A 20,973-nucleotide genomic window follows, 5' to 3' on the forward strand; every position below is an offset into this window, starting at 1 on the left:
AGCAAATGAAGGAGCTTAGTTTACTAAAATGGTTATTTAAAACTTAGAAATAAATGTTAAACCTTAATCTATTTCCTCAAGATTTCTTTATTACAGGCATTAAGATAACTGCTGTTCTCTGAAATTTATTTCATTTTAATGTTGTAAGTGAAAATATGCAATATCTGTGATTGGCAAGAATGTAACTTGCTCTTCTGTGTGCTTCTATGTTGTATTGTAGTGTGTTTGGATTCTCATGCATCTACTTTCCTAGATTAGTGTCTTTCCTAATGTTTCAGATCTGTTTTCTTTCCTCTCCATGCAGAAAAGGACGGAGTTTTTCTATTTTAGACAGCACATTATTCAATTCTCTTGGCATACACTGCTCTGATTTTTATTAACTTATTTGCTTGAAAAGCGCTTCAGTGTTCTGAGAAATGTTGGGCTTGTTTATGTTACTGGATCTTGTTTTCAAAACCTGCAATATGATCTTTCACTATTTTCCTATTGACATTTTACTGATCCTTAATGTGGTTTTGGTGAATATTAGTTTGAATTTGAGCAAATATTCCTGGCAGAAATTTTAAGATAATTACAGAAAATTTGAAAGTAGTAGAGAAGAAAATATTGTCTTAAGCTTCTTCATATGTCATGTATCAAAACATGGTCTGTCTAAGAGAACCTCATGGTACAGAAAGGAGTGCAAAGAGGACAGCTTGGATGGATATAAAATTACTGGATCAAATTGATTTAAATTAGCAGGCAGAAAGCTTTAATCAATTAAATTTTACTTTTTATTCAGCTTTCTAAAAGTATGTTGAGAGGGCCGTTCCCCGAATTTTTAATATCTCCCAGGAATGGAGATTCTGCAGGTGGCTGGGGCAACCTGTTCTGGGGCTTAACCAGCCTCATGATTTAAAAAAAATACCCAGCAAAACACAACACAAAACAGTGAAAGCAACCTAACTCCTTTTTTTCTGATTAGATTTTGCTGTGCTCTTACTTTTCCTTGTGCTATGGCTATGCATCTCAAAGAAGAGTCTGGCTCACTCTTCTCTACCCTCACATTAGGTAGCTGTGAACTGTAATAAGGTCTCCCTTTTTGTCTTTTATGGCTGAACAAACTCAGTTTTCTTAGCTTTGCCTTGTAATATCACATGCTCCAGCCCTCTGATCATCCTGGTGGCTCCTTCCACTGGACTTGTTCCCCCATTCTCCACTGGCAGGGCAGTAACTAAAATCTTGTGACCAAGAAGGGGTACCAATCAAAGGGCTGTGCCTGTCAGGGCATCTAGCAGCCCTCAGGCAGGATGAACACTCTTCTGGTAAGGAGGCACTCCAGGGCAGCTGCTCTGACCAGCTGCTTCTAGCTAGTTCATGAGGGGGGTTTAATGTTTGCCATGAATTTTACTGTTGTGAAGATACTTGTACTACATGCTGTTATGTTGTGATTTAGTAGAGACATACTGCAATATGCTGAAATCACAACACAAGCATGACATAGCAGTTGAAATATACATTTAGATCAATATGCAAAAGTGATTCCCATTACTGATCTATATATGCCCACTGTCAGGATGGTGGGCATCTCCAGTTCACCAGGATGGAATATGTGGGCTAAAGCCCTCTCAAGCCTACTGCTCTCTTGAGAGTTCCTTCTGTTTGCTTTTTATTTCACACTTTTTGTGGGACTGAGCCCTGACACATAGGTAGTTCTCCCCCTGCTGGCCTGGCTAGCTGGGGGAGTACTTATATGCTAGTAATTCTTTTAGAAAAGGCTGTTTGCATAACCTGATGATTTACTGGCACAGCCATATATCTAAAGGAAAAGTCACCCTCCAGTCCCCCTTATGTGGACTTTGTTTATACCACTGGATGCTCATTCTTGCATTTCTTCCCTTAGTTCATCACCCTTCCCCATCTCCCAAGTCTTCTTTCCTTGTAGAGGTTTGTTCATCACTCAGGCAGGCTGTATCTCTTTGGGACTGCTGCAAATGTGTTCCTGGTGAGCTGGTGGGCTTGTGAGAACCTGGAGAGGTGTCTGCCTGTACCAGCTGCTCCTCACATCCAAGCTCAACTCATGTTTCAGTCATGTGAGATGAACGTGTCCAGCTGCACAAAGATGAACAGAGTCATAATGCCATCAGGAAAAAAATGAGGGAGAAAAGCTGCCTGCATCATTAGTACCCTCAGCCCCTGACATACTCCAGGCAGCTACCTGAAGGGCCCCAAGAGAGGGCAGCAGCCTCATTTACAGATTGATGGTCTAGTTGAGTTGTGGAGGGCTTGAACCTACTCCAGTGAAAACATGGACCCAGGTTCCAGGCCTTAAGTGGATCCTTCCTGACTATGAAGATTACATTGCAGGTGGATTTTATAACAAATACTTGCACCTGGTCACAGTCCTTTTTATCTCAGTGGGGTTGGAAAGATGTATTTGGCATGATGCATGCACAGAGTTTTGTGAATAGGCATGTCACAGTGGGAAGGAGAACCAAAAGGAAATAACCAGGGAATAGCCTTCATAGGCTTGTAAGGGTTAAATCATTTGCTCTCAGAAATCTAGCAGTCATTCCGAGATTTATCATTACATTTTTGACACAAAAAAAGAGAATACATAATTTCTTATTTGCCATCTGTAATAATAATCTGTTCCGTTTTCTTTGATTTAGTAATAGCCGTGATGAGAATGTATTTTCATAGAACAAGAAATCTGAGATTTTTTTTTTTTTCACCTCTGCATTTCTTGCAGTACAAAGCAGTATGCGCATTACAGTATTTTTGATCTTTAAAGGAAAGTTATGATACCCTCTACTGGCTATTTTCAGAAATAAAGCTGAGCTATAACTGACCAATTTAGAGTCAGCAGCAGTTAATCTGTACCGCAGTTTTAATGTAGTTTCCTTTTTTCTCTTCTTTTTTTTCTTATGGATTTGAGAAGAGTTTGGGTTGTTTTGGTATTTTTTCCCCCTTTTAGTTCTGTCTCTGGCTTCAGCAGAGTAAATCTGACTGTGATGGAATTGTATTTTTGAATGCAGGTTGTTATGGCTTTCAGACCAACAGTTCTATAGGTACAAATGAAAATAGCTAGATGTTATCACTGCTCTTGTTGCCTAGTAACCAAAGCCCAATGTGTAATTCAGCAAGATAAATTTGATGCACTTTACCTCTCTTTTCCTTTTTAGCAGCAGAATGTAAAATACGTTTAGACTTGAATGTTTTGTTTTCTGATTACTAAAATGTATTGAAATCTTTAACTTTGCAAGCTCAGTTACAGTGATCTTCAGAACTCATGTAAATTTCCCATAATGAAGAGTCATCTGGTTCTTGTAACATTCCTTTACTGTTCATATAAGTATGCCAGGGTAATTGTGCATACAAATATTAAATTATTTTCTCCATGCCATTCTCAGATTTCACCTTTCCATTTTGTATTCTGATTTGATGATGATTTTGCATATTTTTCTACTGGACCCATTTATGCAGTCAAGGTTTGTTCTCAGAATTACTTGCTCAACTATACTTAAAATATGCCTAAAATTATCTAGGACTGTCCTTGAATTAGTTAATGAGTTTGTGAACAAGTATGAAATGTTTGCTTCTTTGGTACAAGTTGTGTAAATAAATACTTGTAGTAGATTTCTAGCATTGATTTTTGCTATGTAAGTTAATGATTATATCTTATCATAGAATTAAATATCAAATTAATTTATCTACTCGCTGTTATAACTAGTCATACTGTGTTTTGGTAATACAAATTGTATTAGTAATATTATCTTAACATTTAGATAACCATATGCTAAAGTAAGATGATTTCACTGTACTCCTTCAACCTTGTAATTAATAACCCTTAAGCTTACTAAAGTTGTTTTGAATTGTGTGACACTGATTTTTATGCTTATTACATCTTTTCCACTTACTTTGTTAGACTTATTAAATATTTTCGAGAATTATCTAAGATTTAAACTATTTTTAAAGTATTTTACTTAGCAATAGTCTGTGTATCTCAGTGCAATCACATTTGTGTCTTTTCTTAATTTCTCTTTCATTAACAGTTGATATTCAAATCAAACATTTGTTAAATATATGATCCTTCATTTTTCCTGCCTATATTGATTGCCAGACAGTTTTGAATTATCATTCTTCCAAGAAGGTCACAGACTTCTGGGGAAGCTGAATTCTGTCCTTACTGGAATCTCTTGCATAAATATGTTTATTTTTGATGCTAACAAAAAATTGATACAGTGTCCAGTGCTTGCATGCAAATAAGATTTACATGTTCTATCATGGTCTAGGAAACTTCCTTTTAAAAATATCCAACCTTGAAGACTTGGAAATGAGATGTAATTATGAAATGCTGGAAGGGAACTTGTGAATGAGTATTGGGAAGAGTTGAAATAGAGCCTGAATTACAGTTTGTGGAATGACTTCCCCAGTGAATGCAATGGTAGAGATGTTGTTTGTTATTCTGAATGGTATCTGTAGGGAGGTAAAATCATGCTCGTGCTGGGTTTTAACTTCTTCAGTTGCATAATGCTGAAATCTTCCACTTTGTTTTAATCTTGGTTTTTAAATGGTTTGTTTTGTTTTCTTAATATTGACAGTACTCTTGTATGACATCAGAATTGAATTGGGACATTAACCAGCTGTTACTTTTCAGGTACTGCTCCCAGCAGCTGGTCTCTTGCAACTGCAGGATGTGAAGAGGACTTGCTGTGAATTTTTGGAATCCCAGCTTCATCCTATCAACTGCCTGGGGATTCGTGCTTTTGCTGACATGCATGCATGCACAGACCTCTTGAGCAAGGCCAACACATATGCAGGCAAGTTATCATTAGCAGAGCATGCAGCTTGGTATCTGTCAGTGTGGGTGGGTTCCATGCCACCCAACCCCACCCAGAGGAACCCGAGTTTTATCCATGTTATTGCAGATATGCATCTCCTAATGAAAACTACATTGGATCTGAATGTCTTTAAGAGAAATAAAATGTGCTGGCTGGCCCACAGTTATATTTAAGCTGAATGGAGCATCATCTTCACAGACTATTCTGACTCTGCAGGGTCCAAGCCATTTTTAATCCAGAAAGAAGCTAGCTTCCTGTTTTAAATTTTGCACCCTTACTTAGAGGAGGAAATCAGGAAAGAAGAACTAAACTTCTGACAACTACCACAGGTCAAAGTATGTAGGAATTCCATGGGGGAAGAAATTTTAAAAAGTTATTGGGAGGAGAGGTAGCCCCTGCACTGCACTAGTGAAGAAGCAAGAAATGTAATGTTGGGCATTATGTTACCAACTTATCTTCTAAAAATCCTGCTCATCTAGCCAAAGACTTGAAATTTCCGACTATAGAGGGTACCTATAGTCTCATCCACTTGAATCTTGTATTTCATCTGTCTCTCCAGCTCTCCTATTTTCTTATGCTTGGTACTAACCTTGTATTTCCTCCAAACCACCTTCCATTCCCCCAAAAGCTTCCCTTATTGTCATCATATTCTTGGACTACTGCTGGCCTTTATGACAAGCTGCCAGCTCAACTCCTACTGTGTATTTTCTGTGTCTGGGGTGGATTTTAGAGCGATGCACAGTCTGTTCTTACTTTTGAGATAAATATGCTGTATTTAGTCAGGGTGCACAGTCAGATCCTCTCTCTGCTCTGCCTTCCTCCTCCTAGCACTGTCAGGCTTAGAACAAGAGCAATACAAAAAAGAGAATTAAAAATTGGATGGTCTGATAAGGCTGTAGAAAAAAATACATACGACTGCATTGCTTTTCATAACTTTCCTAAAATGTACAGTGACCAATTAAAATAATTAACAATTAGTACAGAGTTAAAATTGAAGATTTTCCTGAAATAGAGCACTAAGTGCTTCAACTGAGGTCCAAATAATATGCTTTTTATTGCCTTGAATAAATTTAGACCTCAGAAAGGCAAGGATTTTGATGAATGCTTTCAGTTGTCTTCATTCCTAGAAATTCTGTTTTGTAGTATAGGTTTTTTTTAAACTTACAGAAGATTATAGTATTTCTATCAAGAATGACTGATATATCAATTTTAAAAATACAAAAGTTTTTCAGATTTTTTTGAAAGTACTAGCTTTTGTAATGCCAAAGAAGTTGGCAATTACTCAAGAAGTTGTGATGTGTACATGACTGACTCTGTGATATTTCTATTTAGACATTTTTTTAATTAAATCCTTTTGTCTCTGAGTAATAGAATATCAAATCCAAAAACCATTACATTTTTTGACCTTTTGTGCAATACAAAACAAGCCATACATTTATTAACTATAGTTAATGTTCAGATATTTACTGTTTTAGGGAACATGTTTTGATACAGCTGTTACTTAATTTTGAATTTTAAATTACTTTTTCCAACTTCTGTTCTGACTGGGCCTTATTTGCTTCTAAACTAAACCTCTAAACTACTTCAGTTACTTCTAAACAATCTTTGTTCAGTTCAGTAGCTGAAGCTAATATTTGTATAGATTACTTTCTAGAAATACAAATTCTAAGACCCTGTCAAGACCTTGAGTGCAGTATTGGTTAAATGTGTTTTGAGAGCACAGGAATTGTGTCCACCTGTTAACTCTCCTTCCCTGGGTAATTTTGTTCAGGCATCCTTTGCTGTGCTCAGAGAGTGTCTGCAAGCAGAACACAGACAAGTGAAAAGGGGAGGGAAGCTATTTGTTGATTTTAGTTGGGGCATGCAAGATACTAGGCTGAGCACCAGACTACTCAGTACTCCTGATAAAAGAATTCAGAGAAGAAGCATTGGCTTCATTTCTCCTTGGAATTGGCTGATCATCAGTCTTGCTGAATTTCTGTCTGCTGACTCCCTGATTTCCTTTCTTACAGTTCTATACCTTTTCAGGTCAATGTTTTTCCTCTTGAATTTTCAGGCTACTTACTACCTGTATCTCAGCCATCATAGCTTCTTTTCCCCCCATTCTTATCTCAAATAGCTCTTTGTACTTTGTCACAGCTTTCTTACAACTGAAAAAAAATTCTTAAAAGTCTGAGCCAAAAATACATGGCTGTGCCATTTCAGAGTTAAGCTTTGTAGCACAGGCAGCTTAACTCCTAGAGCACATATTTTGGGATTAAGGCTTCAGAAATTAGAATGAGTACAGAAAAGGATTATTAGATTGAAAAAAGAAGTAAAAATATTTCCCTGCTAGAGAAAATGAAAAGTGGTTTTTTTTGTAACTTCTCCCAATCTTTATTATGTTAGATTTAGGGAAAAAAAAGCAAGATACTTCTGTTCATAGACAATGATAATATAAAAACAAATGGATGCCAATGGATCAGAAGTTATTAGAAAAGTGAAACCTCTAGAACTTCTTTCCAGTGGGAATGAAAACACAACTTCCATTAAAATTGAAGCTTTGTATTCCTGTGGTGGGTTGGTCCTTCGTGCAGAGAGCAAGATTTCTAGGGGAGTCATTTATATGCACCTGTGATCTGAAAATAGTAGACAATTGTACAGGTTACTTGGAATGAGCTTGTGTTGCAATTGAACTTGGAGATGCCACCTGTCTCATGATGTTCCAGAAAGCAATCCTGCTCTGGGTCTTGTTACACTTGCACAGTCAGAGACTGTGTACAGCTGAGGCCTCTCATCCTTCTTCTGTGAGGATTCCTAGGAAGAGGATGTGGCATGAGCACTAGTGCTAGTCTGTCCTCAGTTTTGGTCTGGGGTGTGTCTTACATAATGTTAAAGGATGTTCACAAAATAACAATTTTTCCTGAGAAAGCAGGGGATTATGTAGGTGATTTAATGTTTTGTACAACTTGAAGATAATTTGGTAAAGCCTTTTAATTAAGAGGGGTGTGCCATCTTGGACCTGAGAGAGCCTTGCTCAATGCTTATGTCCTGACACATTTCTTAGTTTTAACCAGAGAATAATAATGTATTTCACCCACTGCATAGGGCATTGGAAACCTTGGGAGACCTCTGGCAGAGGTGTCCTTTGAGTCTTGGCACAGTGAACCTTTTTGGCTTTAAGCACTGTGCTGAGATGTTGAAGATTCTTTTGTTAGGGAATCCTAGTTATGTTGTGATGCAAGAATTGCTGCATTGCATTTGACTGTGGGATAACAGCATACTTGCTTCTGGTGCTCTTAGTCTAAAACTTGAGCCCTGGCAAGACTTGGAAGCATGAAAGTCTTCTGTAGACTGTTCTTGTGTACATCCGTATGCCTGGCATGGAAAGGATGGAGCTGTCAGAATCATTCCTATGATTCTATTCTGAGTAGCAACGTCTGTTGCTATGCTGCTGTTGCCTTGGCTGTTGTGAATTTCATGGTGTTCTAAAAAACAGTTATTTAAGCATAAAATTGACAAATAAAGATTTTTTGGAAAAAATGTTAATCTGCAGTTTTAGCTTCTGCTGGTTCTTCAACTGGCAGAGCTTGTGTCTATCCCTCTGCAACAAAGCTGGGGTTCCTGTTTGACCAGTGCCTTAAAATAGGCCAATAGCAAAAGCCCTTTGTAGCAAGCAAAAAAAAATCTCTATGTGACATTGTGAATGAATGCAGAAATGTTTAAGGCATAAAATGCCCTGTACAGGTTTCAGATCTCGCTTTCCTTCTTATGTAATTGGAAAATATAAAGTTAATGTCAATATCTGTATAGCTTAGACTTGTATGCCTTTTGGATAGAAGATGTATCAAGTGCTTTTTGCTGCATGTGCATGTATGATACATAGCTCCAGACTCAGAACAACGCATACCAAAAAGCAGTATATTTACAGCTCCTATTTTCTTCCTATGCTCTGCACTCTGGCATTGTTTATTATACTTCCAGACATTTTTGTTACTAGCCCCTTTCGTGTTGGTAAAGACTTTATTTTCGTTTTTCTCACCCTACTGGCACAGGGCAGACAAGGACAGATCTTTAGCTATTCAGATAGAAAATGACTCAGTTGCAAAAATGTGAAAATCTGTTTTTCATATGCAATTGGAACAGATATTTTAGAAATGTCGTAAAATGGATTTTTCTTTTTTTTAAGATAGAGTTTAGTCTTGATAATAAAGAAGTAGGACTCTACTTGCTTAGGAAGTGGGAATTTAGAAGCCAAGCCTCTGCAGGTCCTAAGCCAGCTTGTTTCCAGGCTGCCAGACTCTGGAGCCAGCTGGCTTCATTTTCTGGGTAAAGAGGGAAGAAATGGGACAGGATTCCAGTACAAATTTGTCAAAGACACATACTGTGTGCAAAATTCTGATTTGGGAAAAAGTAATTATTTTATTCTCTCATGGAAACTTCCATCTGGGTAGTTCTCTCCTTGCTTCTCTAAGAGATGTTCATAAAGAAAGAAGCATATTCCCTAATGCAATAAATAAAAACCAAGATAATTTGAGATTTTACAGGGGACAGTTGCATGAAATATTCAATCATTTAAGCATAAGTTTCATAATGTTTGATGTTAATGTCTCCAGACTATCAAAGCTTTCAGGATGGGAGCAGTAATATGAGATAATACAAATCTGAACCCAGAAGGCAAAAAAATCCACACGTTTCCAGTACTATTTTTCATTGTTATTGAGGAAAGAGGATCTAAGTGTGATTTCTTGAAATTTAAGTACTGAATCATGTTATTTTGAAGATGCTGATATCCTTCTTGCTAAAAGGATGAAAAAAGTTTGGATTTCAAAAGTGTAATTTTTATATATAATGAAGCCTTCTGTCGTCAACACTTCACTAGTATTACATAAATTGCCATTGGTGGATTTAATTGATTTTATATTTCCTTGTTCTTCTTCAGTTTTTAATTACTTTAAATAATCCGTGTAGCTATACTTGCAATTGGCTTCTGCCCAAATGTTATCTGTCAATCAGTTACTATGGTTTCCTAGACAACAAGAGATCTGATTCTGATGAGACAAGTTATTTCATCTTACCTCTTTTTTGACAACTAAAATTTATGTAGAAATTCTATGTTCTTTTTTGTCCATAATTCATTTACCTGAGGATCTATAGCTGTTGATTGAGTAGTTATGTTTAGTGTTTCTCCTTTTTTCACTCCTTCTCTTGACTGTGCCATGTTTTATGCTTTAAGAGGCTGACATCCAGTAAAACAGTTTTTGTTCAAGCACTAGTTTCTTTGGACTGTCTTCTATAGTTCATATGTTTAGCATGAAAACAGGAGACAGCCTCACATTCATTGTATTACTTTGAAAATTCTCAACTTTCTCTCCTGGTTTAGAGGGTGGATCTCTTCCTACTTAGTGCATGACATAAATCTAAACTTTTTAAAAGCAAAGCTTTTATATGTAAGTCTATAAAATCAACCAGCTATTTCTAATTTATTAAATATATCCTGTTGGATGTGATCCACTGTTGCATTTTATTTCTCAAGGAAAGATGAACAGTGTTTTAGAACCTCAGATTTGTTTGAGAGTTGGATGGGTGTTGCTTCCCTTTTATGCTTGCTTCCAAACTCAGCTTCTCAGTACCGTCAGGCATACTGATTTGTGCCACTGTCACCTGAAATTTGGAGTTTATTGTAAAAATAATCTATACAAATTACCTTTCTCAATTTCTATTTGCAAACAATAAAACTCATCAGATACTTAGCTTGAGAAATTGCATACTTGTCTGAAAAGCAAACAGATACAAGAAGATTTGTAGAGCGGTAAAGTAATGGGGATGTTATAAAAATCAATAGTATTTCCTCTCATCCTTTCTTTCCCATTGCCTGAAGTACTGTAGAAAATACTACCTGTCCATCATAAGAGAATGCTGCAGAATGAGGTGGACTTGTACCAATGATGATTGCATCTAAAACAGCTGTTTTCTCGTACCCTGCAAAGTTGAACTGAAAAATTAGACTTCTTAAGCTAAAGCATTCAGCATTCTTTAACTTTTTTTTACAGCTTAGACAACTTTCTCAAGTATGGAGTCTTAGTTACAGTGTCTATTACAGCAGTAGTAGAGGGATTGAAAGGGCTATAAAATATTCTTTGTTATATCTGCTGGCCTCTTTTTATTTATTGTAATTTTGAGAGAATTCTTAAGTTCTCAGTAACAGTTGTCCCTTCTAAATTTTGTTAGGAATAGTAGAAGAAGGGGGGAAATTTAACTGAATTGAACTACTTTTAAGGCAAAAAAAGGCCATAAAAATCAATTTTAAGGAAGGAAAGGGAAAACTGAATAACTGAATGACAACTTGGAAACATTATTTTTTTTCAGTTTTATTTAAGTTGACGTTTAAAAAAAAATTAGGAAAAACTACATACCTTCTGCACATTGTAGGGATTGCAATATGCAATATTTTATGACCTTGGAGAAGCTCTGAGAGATGCAACAGGACATGTATGACATTGCTGATTGGTTCCAAAGAATCAACCATTGTTCATGTCAAACTACAAATATAAAATATGCTTGTCGACAACATGCAGAGTATACAGACTCTGGAGTCTTTTTCTGTATTTTTGTGTACAAATTTAGCAAAATGAGACTTAGGTAATTCTCAAGGACAAGTACTGAGATGAAGCAAGCAACTGAAAATTGCTACAATGCTTTTAGTATAATGTGTTTTAATATTTCAGTTGAAGAATCTTTAAATATAAAAGCCATTTGTGAGACCAAGCTTTAACCTATAGAAGAGGTTTTAAGTCAATGTATTGCATCTAGCTGCTTTAATGCTTGTTATATATATGGAGACGTGTTGCATTCCATGTTATTGAATTTCTTCTCCTCCAAACAGAACAGCACTTTTCCGATGTCGTACTTAGTGAAGAATACCTCAATCTTGGTGTAGAGCAGGTGTGCAGTCTGATATCCAGTGACAAACTCACAATTGCCTCAGAGGAGAAGGTAAGACAATCTATATCCCATTATTCTTTCTATCTTTTTATAAAAGGATATATATCCTTTTATGAAAAAGTCAGCTTGCTCCTATTGATTTGTATATTTTTTTGGATGTGTTCTGTGTTTCCTTAGAGGAATTAGGCAGGTATTGTGCTCAGGTTTAAAGGACTTTTCCCAAAAGTGTTGTCAGTCTGATGCTGAAAATTAGTCTCCACTCTTAAAAATCCTAAAACTATAATAAATCACATTACTCTTTGTCCTTTGGGAAAGAAAAACAAAAAACAAAGCTACATTAAATGGCAATTTCTTCTCATCTTCAAGCAGAACAATCAGAACACATGCTGAGTCACATCCACAGGAGTTTGGTTTACCAAGGGATAAATAATTCCAAGTTTGAAGAGCAACTATGTGCCATTTACTAACTTTAACATCAGTCCCACAAAGGCATTAAAGCTGTGTGTGTATAAGTGAACTGTTTAACCTAACTGAACACATGTGGGTTGCACAAGAGATGACATGGCAGCTTGGTATTACCTACCAGAGTTTAATGTGTGTTAGCTCACCTTTAGCCTGGATCTCAATCCTTTAAACCATTTTTGAAACAGTGTTCTTCAGTGAGCCCAGGCTGTTTCTGTAAACCTCTGATGGTTTTCAGGTTGTGTATTTATTCATTTTGAGCTTTTTAAATTCAGTTATGTTCTATTTGAAATATATTGGTTTTCTTTTTTCCATGAAGTTTATAGTTGTACTCAAATGAGACTAATTGTGTTCAAACCTTTTTGAAACTTTGACTCTAAGAACTATCTGCTTAAACAGCAACTAGCAAAGCTATGTTATTGTTCCTGTAATACCCTGAAGGTCTGGATCTATCACTTAAATACACGTGATGCTGCTTTTCTGGAGTATAATCAAGGTTTTAATGCTTTAGTGAATGATGAGCTGCTGTGCAATGGAGGCAAAACCAGGATTGGGATCACTTGTCCTGCTAAGACTCAGTGAAGATAAGTCATTTGAATGGTGATGTGGCAGGTCAGTTGTCCAAGAAAGGAAGAAAAGTATGAGGACTGTAATATTCCTGCTGCTGTATTGTTTGTTTGCCTAGTTTTCAGTATTAGTGAAGTCACTGTGTGCATTTTGTCAATGTAGCACAGCTATTCTTGAAACACCAGTAGAGGAGTAGACATAAAAAGAGGCCACATAATGCACCTTCATAATGCTGTTGTTGATAAATATGGAAATAATGGGAGCTGTAACCACTGTCATCTGTTCTTACATAAGGAGTTTTAGTATAAGCAAACTATTGTTGGAGGCACACTGATTTTTTCATGCTTATGAACTTGTAAGTCAAGGAACTTGATTTGTTTGTTTTCTGGAAGGTATTTGAAGCAGTGATAGCCTGGGTAAACCATGACAAAGATGTAAGGCAGGAGTTAATGGCACGTCTGATGGAGCATGTTCGGCTGCCTTTGCTTTCCCGGGAGTATTTAGTTCAGGTAAGCAAAAAGGAATACTAATTATTCTGCATGTGACTATTTCTGTTCATTAGTTTGATGCCAGATAGATAATTTTAAATTTCAACAACAGGGTCATTAGTATGTTAGTGATATTAAAAGTAAGCAAACAGCCACTACCACATACTTGTGTGCACACACAAAGACCAAGGTGAGGGATTCCCACAGTAGAGGATGACTTACACAAGTAATTTATCTGTTTGGCTGGCTGCATGACCACACCAGAAATCTGAACAATGTAATTCACTTAGATCAGGTTAGGTTTCATTTGTAATGCCATCTTTTGATAAAGGATTTGTTCTCATAAGTGAATTTTTGACTTCAGAATTATATCTGTTGTTTAAGCTGATTAGGAATTAATGACAAAGGAAGCATTCTTTTACCTGGTTAAGACAAAATACATTTTTTCAGATTTTATAAGCTCATTTGGATATTTTGGTGTCAGGTTAAATATTTAGGATTGACAATATGAGTTCAGTACTAACATTGAATTGTAAGTATTAATAGGTTGGTATGGGTTTACTTTAAAAATTCTCGTTTTGTGATACAAATCTCCAATTTGTGTGGGTTGTTTTGGGTGGGATTTGGGTTTTTTTTTTGCTGTTGTGTTCTGTTGTGGCTTTTATTCTTGCAGGATGGCTTACTAGTTTGCTATATTATTCTCTGCTACTCCTGCCTTAAAATATTCTGTACTGTCTGTATTGAAAAAATCAAGTCATTTGCCCAATTGTAAGAAAAATTATTTACCTTCCCTATCACTGTTTTTTCCACTTATTAATTAACAATCAGCATATTTTGATTTTTTTGTATGTGACTGCACATTTCCAACACAAATTTGTGCCCTACTGGTTAAATTATAATCTTAAAAATTAGATTGATCTGCATTTGTGTGATAGATCATTGGCTTTATTACACTTTGGATTGTAATATCTGTTTTACTTCCTTAATGTGCTCAGACCTTGTTAAACTTCTATTAATAAACAGAGAGTTGAAGAGGAAATATTGGTTAAGAACAGCAGTGCTTGTAAAGATTACCTCATTGAAGCTATGAAGTATCACTTGCTCCCAACTGAGCAACGGGCATTGATGAAAAGCACACGGACAAAACTGAGAACACCTGCTAGCCTTCCAAAAGTAAGACTCTTGTTTTTCCAATGTTACTTAGTATTTCAAACTGCATTTTAAAAGCTTTCATGACAGCATGACTGTGTCTTGGGGTATTCCTGTAAAAAATTAATTATCATAAAAAGGCAACAAATTATTATCTTTACACTCCATCTTACTTATGGTACAGATATTTTAGCCTCCCACCTACACAGAGAATCCCTCCTGCCCTCCCAGAAAACATTTTTTAATAAGTGCTTCAGCTTTTGAGAAATATACACTTATGGAGAAGTAGGCCTGTTAAAAACAAACAAACAAACAAAAAAAACCAAAAACCCCAAACCAAAACAAAGAATGACTGAAGCTTCTGTGTTGGGATTTTTTAATTTAATCTTTAGTTCATTTTAGCAAAAACAAACATTGGATACTTTCTCCTTTAGAATGAAGTGAAGAAGTTTTCTTATAGTACTGTTGTGAAAATGGCAATAATGGAATAGGAGATTCAGTTCAGCAGACTTTGCACGTTTTTCCTAGAAGAACAAGATAAGGCTGTTATGTGATGCATGGTCACAGTTTCTTTACACATCAGAGATGGTGAATTCTCATACCTGAGATCACAGTAGGATGTGAAGATACAGCAAGGTCTCCCTCTTTCATGGGAGTGTTACCAAGATTCTGACTGCTTCCCGCTTTTCTATCCTTGGCATTTCCTTGGGACAAAATAACTACAAATTACATTTGTTTAAAAAAATACCTAACTAATAATTTTGCCTGGTTCGCAAGACTCAAATTTCTGTAGGAGAGACAGCCTTTAATTACTTATTGTACAGAAGCTTGCTTTATTTTTTATCACTTTTTTTGATCTTTCAGGTGCTCTCATATATGCAAATAACTAACAGTTATTCTTGTTATTATCTCCCTGTTAGTTGATGATGGTAGTTGGGGGACAGGCACCAAAGGCAATTCGCAGTGTTGAATGTTATGATTTTAAAGAAGAACGCTGGCATCAAGTAGCTGAATTGCCTTCCAGAAGATGTAGAGCCGGTAAGGATGCCTAATATTTTGTTGTGGTTGGTAATGCTTCAGAATTTAGGCATTGTATGTTCTCTGGAACAGTACTTGAGATATTTATCTAAGAAGGGCTAAACCCTGACTTCACAGATCATTTGAATTACTTGCTAATCTGGAATGATATAACTTTGATCAATTGTGCTTAATTGGTGCTTCAGTTTGCAATCTGTAGGATAAACTGCTTTATTACTTCCCACAGAAAAAAGGGATAAATAAATTTAAATATTAATGCATTGTAGTAATGACTATTTTTTCTGTTAAAATCCCCCAATATTATTAAATGATATAAGGAATGTGAAGAAGTGATCATCCACTATTAAAGACATGAACATGTGTTCTTAAAGCAGCTGAACAATTTAAGCAAGAAGATATACAGCACGAATGGTATTCAGGAATTTGTACTGTTAGTAGCAAAAAGTATCAGAAATTTAGGGCTTAATCTGAATGAAATGTCATGCCAGGGGACTGTCAAAAGCATGACAAGTGTAGTGAATACTGTAATTTGTGTCAAATATCAGAATACAGTTAATTGGCAGAGAGACTGAAAGGCACATCTTTCCTCCCCATTTCCCTGCTCTAGGAATGGTGTACATGGGAGGCATGGTTTATGCTGTTGGTGGTTTCAATGGCTCTTTGAGAGTTCGTACAGTAGATTCCTATGATCCAGTGAAGGACCAGTGGACAAGTGTTGCTAACATGCAAGACAGGAGAAGCACACTGGGAGCAGCTGTATTAAATGGCCTTCTTTATGCTGTGGGAGGATTTGATGGGAGCACAGGTATGTTTGCCTTAGACACTTCTGAATAGCTTTGACTATTCTTAACATAATTGTATCAATTTCTATACCTCTTTTTGCTGGTACTTGTGGTGAAAACAAGCATGAGGGTAGTCTGGCATCTCTTGATGTGGAATGTGCTTAAGTGGTCACATCCCCTTACCTGAACAGTGGACTGCTCCTAAGAGTTCAGGCTTAAAGACTAGTAAACTTTTGACAAGTTCGCTTCCAGTGTTCCTTTTATAGTCATAATCCTTAACCTGTGGAAGATATGAGATGAAAAACTATCTGGTCTGTTTTGTCCTGTTTGCATAAGAAATTTATTTCTGCATTTTCATGTAGCGTAAATAAGATTATAAATGGCTTTTTCTGACCTGTGAGGAGGCTTTAGACTTACACTGTTCATTCTCTACTTAGATACATTAAACAATTAGTGCAGAAGTGATCTTTTTGCTGAAGAACTGTCATAGAAGCATATGTAGGAGAAAGCATGTGACTTAATTAAAAAGAAAGGTAAAAATCCAGGGAAGAATTTTTCGCAGCTCCACAAAAGTTTTCAGTAATTTGCCCATTTTCAGGCATAAAGAATGGGTTGACTGTAAATGCTTATCTAAAGGACAAAAAGCTGTGCTTTTTGTTCAGTATTTAACAATCCTTAAAATGAAATAATTTGAATTTTCAGATATGAAGAGTTTCCTGAAAGCTGGACAGTATGTTGCACCTAGATTTATAGAGAAAATTTTATATTGTTTTCATAGGTTTGTCATCAGTCGAAGTTTACAACTTAAAGACTAATGAGTGGTTTCATGTAGCTCCAATGAACACAAGAAGGAGTAGTGTTGGTGTAGGTGTTGTTGGAGGTAAGCTGACAAATGACATTAAAAAGAATGGAGGGAAATGCAATCATTTACCCTACTAGTTTTTCTTACTTTTGAAAACATACTTCAGATTTATGTTTTTGCTCAACCTTGTGATTCAAATCATATGAACAATATGTAATCAGATTTATGTTTTTGCTCAACCTTGTAATTCAAATGATATGAACAATATGTAATCATTCTACTTGGATTTCACCAGTTTTTAGCATAGTAGTTTTAAATTTTTTTTTCAGAGCTTCATCTGTGCCTGAGGCCAACTGAGAAAAACCTTGCTAAGCTCTAGGTTATGTATGTCAGCAAAGTCAGAGGGCTGATGTGATGACCTTATCATTTGGTCTCTAGTGATGTAACATTGCTGTATTGTCAGCTCTGTTATCTATGGCTGACCTTGCTGGCTACACGCTAGGGACAATCCCAAGGGCAGTGACAGGAAAACTGCTGACTTTCCAGTCAGCTTGGTGGTGAATAGCCTGGATGTCACTTGCACAATGAAGGCCTGGCCTGGCTCTTGGATCCTAAAATAGTTTTGGGGGTGGGTATGTGCTTTAACTGCATAGGGACCAGTGCTGTTTCTAATCTGAAAATGAAGACTGTATAAGTGATTTTCATCTAAATTTCTGATATTTCTAGGAAGCCTATTTGTGAGTTTCCAGTATTGAACATAGTTGAAATAGCTTGCTTTTGAACAATGCCTAATTAAAAATCTTACCTTTGTATTTCTGCTAGGCAATTTAAAATCTTTTGACTTGCACTGTTGTTAGATACTGGGTACCTTCTACATCCTAAAAATGACAGGAGCTGTGGCATGCTAGGTTAGCCTGTTTGCAGTATAGAATCTCAGTAAGTGATTGACAGGTGCTGATGAGCAGCTAATGGGAGAGCAGTACCTCGTCTTTGCCGATGTGCCGGTCCCTGCATGTGCATTAGCAATTGGCAGGTGCTTTGGTTCCCCCCCAGGGAAGCTGTATGCTGTTGGTGGCTACGATGGAGCGTCACGGCAGTGCCTTAGTTCAGTAGAATGCTATGATGCCAATTCCAATGAGTGGAGCTATGTCGCAGAAATGAGCACGCGGCGGAGCGGAGCAGGTGAGTGGACAAGGGTCAGCTGTCCTTGCAAAGATGCAAATTCGTGGGTTTAAAATGTATCTAAAATATGAAAGGTAAGCTAAAGTCTGAATCTAATGGAATGTGCTAGTCCTAGATGGCTGATACTCAGCAGGTTATAAAAACAAAACTGTTCCACAGAATAAGATTCAGTCTGTTAAGAGAAAAATCTCTCTTTGTTTTTTCATACTTTCATATTCCTCCTTTTCCCACAATTTATGATGGTTTTTAACATACAGACTAATACTCATGGATTGTAATAATCACTATCAACTCATATCAAAATCCATACAGCAAGGATGAAAAAATGTCTTTTCTACAGAGCTCTCTTTGCCAGTTAGGGCTGATTATTCTAACAGTGTTTTCAGGTTGATTTTACGTGTGAACTGTGACTAGGTTTCCATCTCTTTGGAGGACTTGTTCTGCATTCTGATTCACTGCAGGAAATTTTGTCCTTGTTCATTCCTAAGTTTGTATTACTGGTTTCATCCTATTACTTCCACTTATGTACCCTTTATTTCACCTTCAGTAATTCCAGTAATTCTTCTCATCACCTGGTGTTTACATCCTCTGTACATGTACAGCCTACTACATGTTATCCTTCTTTATCATTTAGCCAAGAGATATCCATTTATTTCTATATAATCTTAAAAATAATATTTTTTGGTGGATTTCTTTTTCCCTTCTTGCAATTCTGAGTGTGTATATTTCTCTTTAAAGACATCTTTAAAAGTGCCTGTGGTATTCCACTTTTGTTTAATGAAATGATGCTCCCACAGCTCCAAATTGACTTTAGCATTTTCATTATCTATTAATATTATGGACTTGAATCTCATTTACTGTTCACTGTCCTCTATTTGTCTTTTGGTATTTCAGGTTTTTTCAACTCGCAGAAGTTGTTTTATTTCTCTAGATGCGTTCCCATGGACTTTTTCAAGTCAAATTCCATGATATTATTTTCTACATTTATTTTTTAGTAATAGAGTCACATTTTTTGCCAAGTACTTAATGGTGGTTTTTAGCAATACCCTTCAAGTATCTACTGATGATTGCATTAATGTGCTTCATAACAGGAAGAGATATTGCTACAAATAAATCTGAATGGACTTCTAGTGTGCCCAGTACATGATTAATAATTACCCCTTCTCTCATCTTAACTTCCATTATCCTTTGTTAACTCTGAACAGTTTTTACCTATATAATAGTGTTTAAATTAAGTTCAAATATTTTCAAAATATATCTATCAAAGTACTAAATTCGTTACTAAAATTAAGATTATCTGTGGTACTTCCATCAAATCATTGCAAGATCAGCAAACTGATAACTCTTATTACTAAAAGTCGTGTTTCAATTGTATTTCTAAACGAAAACTTTGATGTTAATGAAGGAAACAGGATACACTGTACCTCAAGAATACACTATTGTCTTGTGAGACTTCTAGTAACTCAGTCTGTGCTTCTTGGAAATAAATTCTGGATTAAAAACTGGACAGAGTTGCAGCAAGGGTACTGGAAAATATTCCAGTCAAATATTGGCAAGTTTTCAGGAAAATACTTATATAAAATGGGCAAGTTATAAGTATCATTATAAAGACAAATAGTGTTGGTGGGTTATGACAAAGTTTCATTTTGCAGTCTGCCTGCACATGCATTTTGTTTCAGCATTTGGGGTTTATTTTTTGATACTCTGTTTTTGCAAACTGTTGTTGTGCTTGTAGCCTATTTATACAGTAGATGTTTTCAGATTTTTTTTTAATGTTGAATTTCTTCTACAACTCTGAAATTTAGTTCCTTAAACATACTAACCACTGGGATCTTCCTGCCCCTCTCCTCTCTTCTGTTGTCCCCGTGTTTGCTTACTCAACTCTCTTCTGCCTTTGACCTGGTCCACTGATAAAAAAAAATGGAGAGGAAAACTAAATGTAGACACTAATTCCAGATTCATATAATTGAGTAAAATAATCAACATTCTTCTGTGCCACTCTGTTAGATACACGAAAAATTGTATTTTTGCATGGCAGAGGAGTGGGTGGTAATGTGACTGTTGATTGAGTTTGGCTATAGAGGCCAAATAGCCAAACCCACCAGAACTGTTTCAACTGGCAATCAGTCCTGGTGGTCTTATGGGGGCTAACTAAAGAGAATTTTGTTCCTGTATTAAACTTTTGGATGTCCAGTCATCTCAAAGAACTTAAGCTCATCTCTTCTGTTCCTACTGCTTCAGCTTCACTCAAAAGCAACTTTTCAGAGGTTAACCCTCAGTTACTCTTCTTTAGTACCCACTGCTTCTCACTGATCAATACGGGGACAGATCTGTTTCCAGCAACATATTGGGAGGAGGAACTTCAGATCCAGATATAGGCCATTTGGGAGGGCTGAGAGATATAAGACAGGGTCCTGAAAAATGGGCAGGAAAGAAAAATAACAAAGAAAGGAGAAGTCAGAAGACGGCAACAAGAGGATACAGACGGAAGGAGCAAGAAATAAGGTAGGACCTGGAAACTGGGTGTGGGATTAAGGGAAAATGAAGCACCATGGAGGAACGGAGGACATTATTAAAAATAAGGAGCTATGAAAGAAAAAAAGTGGCAATGTGGCAGAGGGAAAGCTCTACACACTGAATAGGAAGGCCAGTAACTCAATTGAAAGCATGGGTGGGGGGATTTATATCGTCCCATATTTAAACTGAAAATCATAGCCCTCCTTCTAGCTCTGTAATGTTCAATTCCACAAAAGATG

General features: G+C 36.4%; 1 protein-coding gene across 5 annotated transcripts in view; it reads left to right on the forward strand.

Annotated features, from left to right (window-relative positions):
- KLHL2 (kelch like family member 2) overlaps positions 1-20,973 on the forward strand; it is a 54,589-nt gene that overhangs the window by 29,932 nt on the left and 3,684 nt on the right. For all 5 annotated transcript variants that reach the window (XM_056489576.1, XM_056489577.1, XM_056489574.1 and 2 more), the window contains 8 exons: positions 4,640-4,802; positions 11,689-11,798; positions 13,169-13,285; positions 14,288-14,437; positions 15,334-15,451; positions 16,059-16,256; positions 17,012-17,113; positions 18,089-18,217. In XM_056489576.1, coding sequence (XP_056345551.1) covers positions 4,640-4,802; positions 11,689-11,798; positions 13,169-13,285; positions 14,288-14,437; positions 15,334-15,451; positions 16,059-16,256; positions 17,012-17,113; positions 18,089-18,217 — 1,087 coding nt within the window. The remainder of the gene's footprint in view (positions 1-4,639; positions 4,803-11,688; positions 11,799-13,168; positions 13,286-14,287; positions 14,438-15,333; positions 15,452-16,058; positions 16,257-17,011; positions 17,114-18,088; positions 18,218-20,973) is intronic.

The sequence above is a fragment of the Oenanthe melanoleuca genome, chromosome 4 (assembly GCF_029582105.1).
Source record: "Oenanthe melanoleuca isolate GR-GAL-2019-014 chromosome 4, OMel1.0, whole genome shotgun sequence".
In the NCBI taxonomy this organism is placed as follows: Eukaryota; Metazoa; Chordata; class Aves; order Passeriformes; family Muscicapidae; genus Oenanthe; species Oenanthe melanoleuca.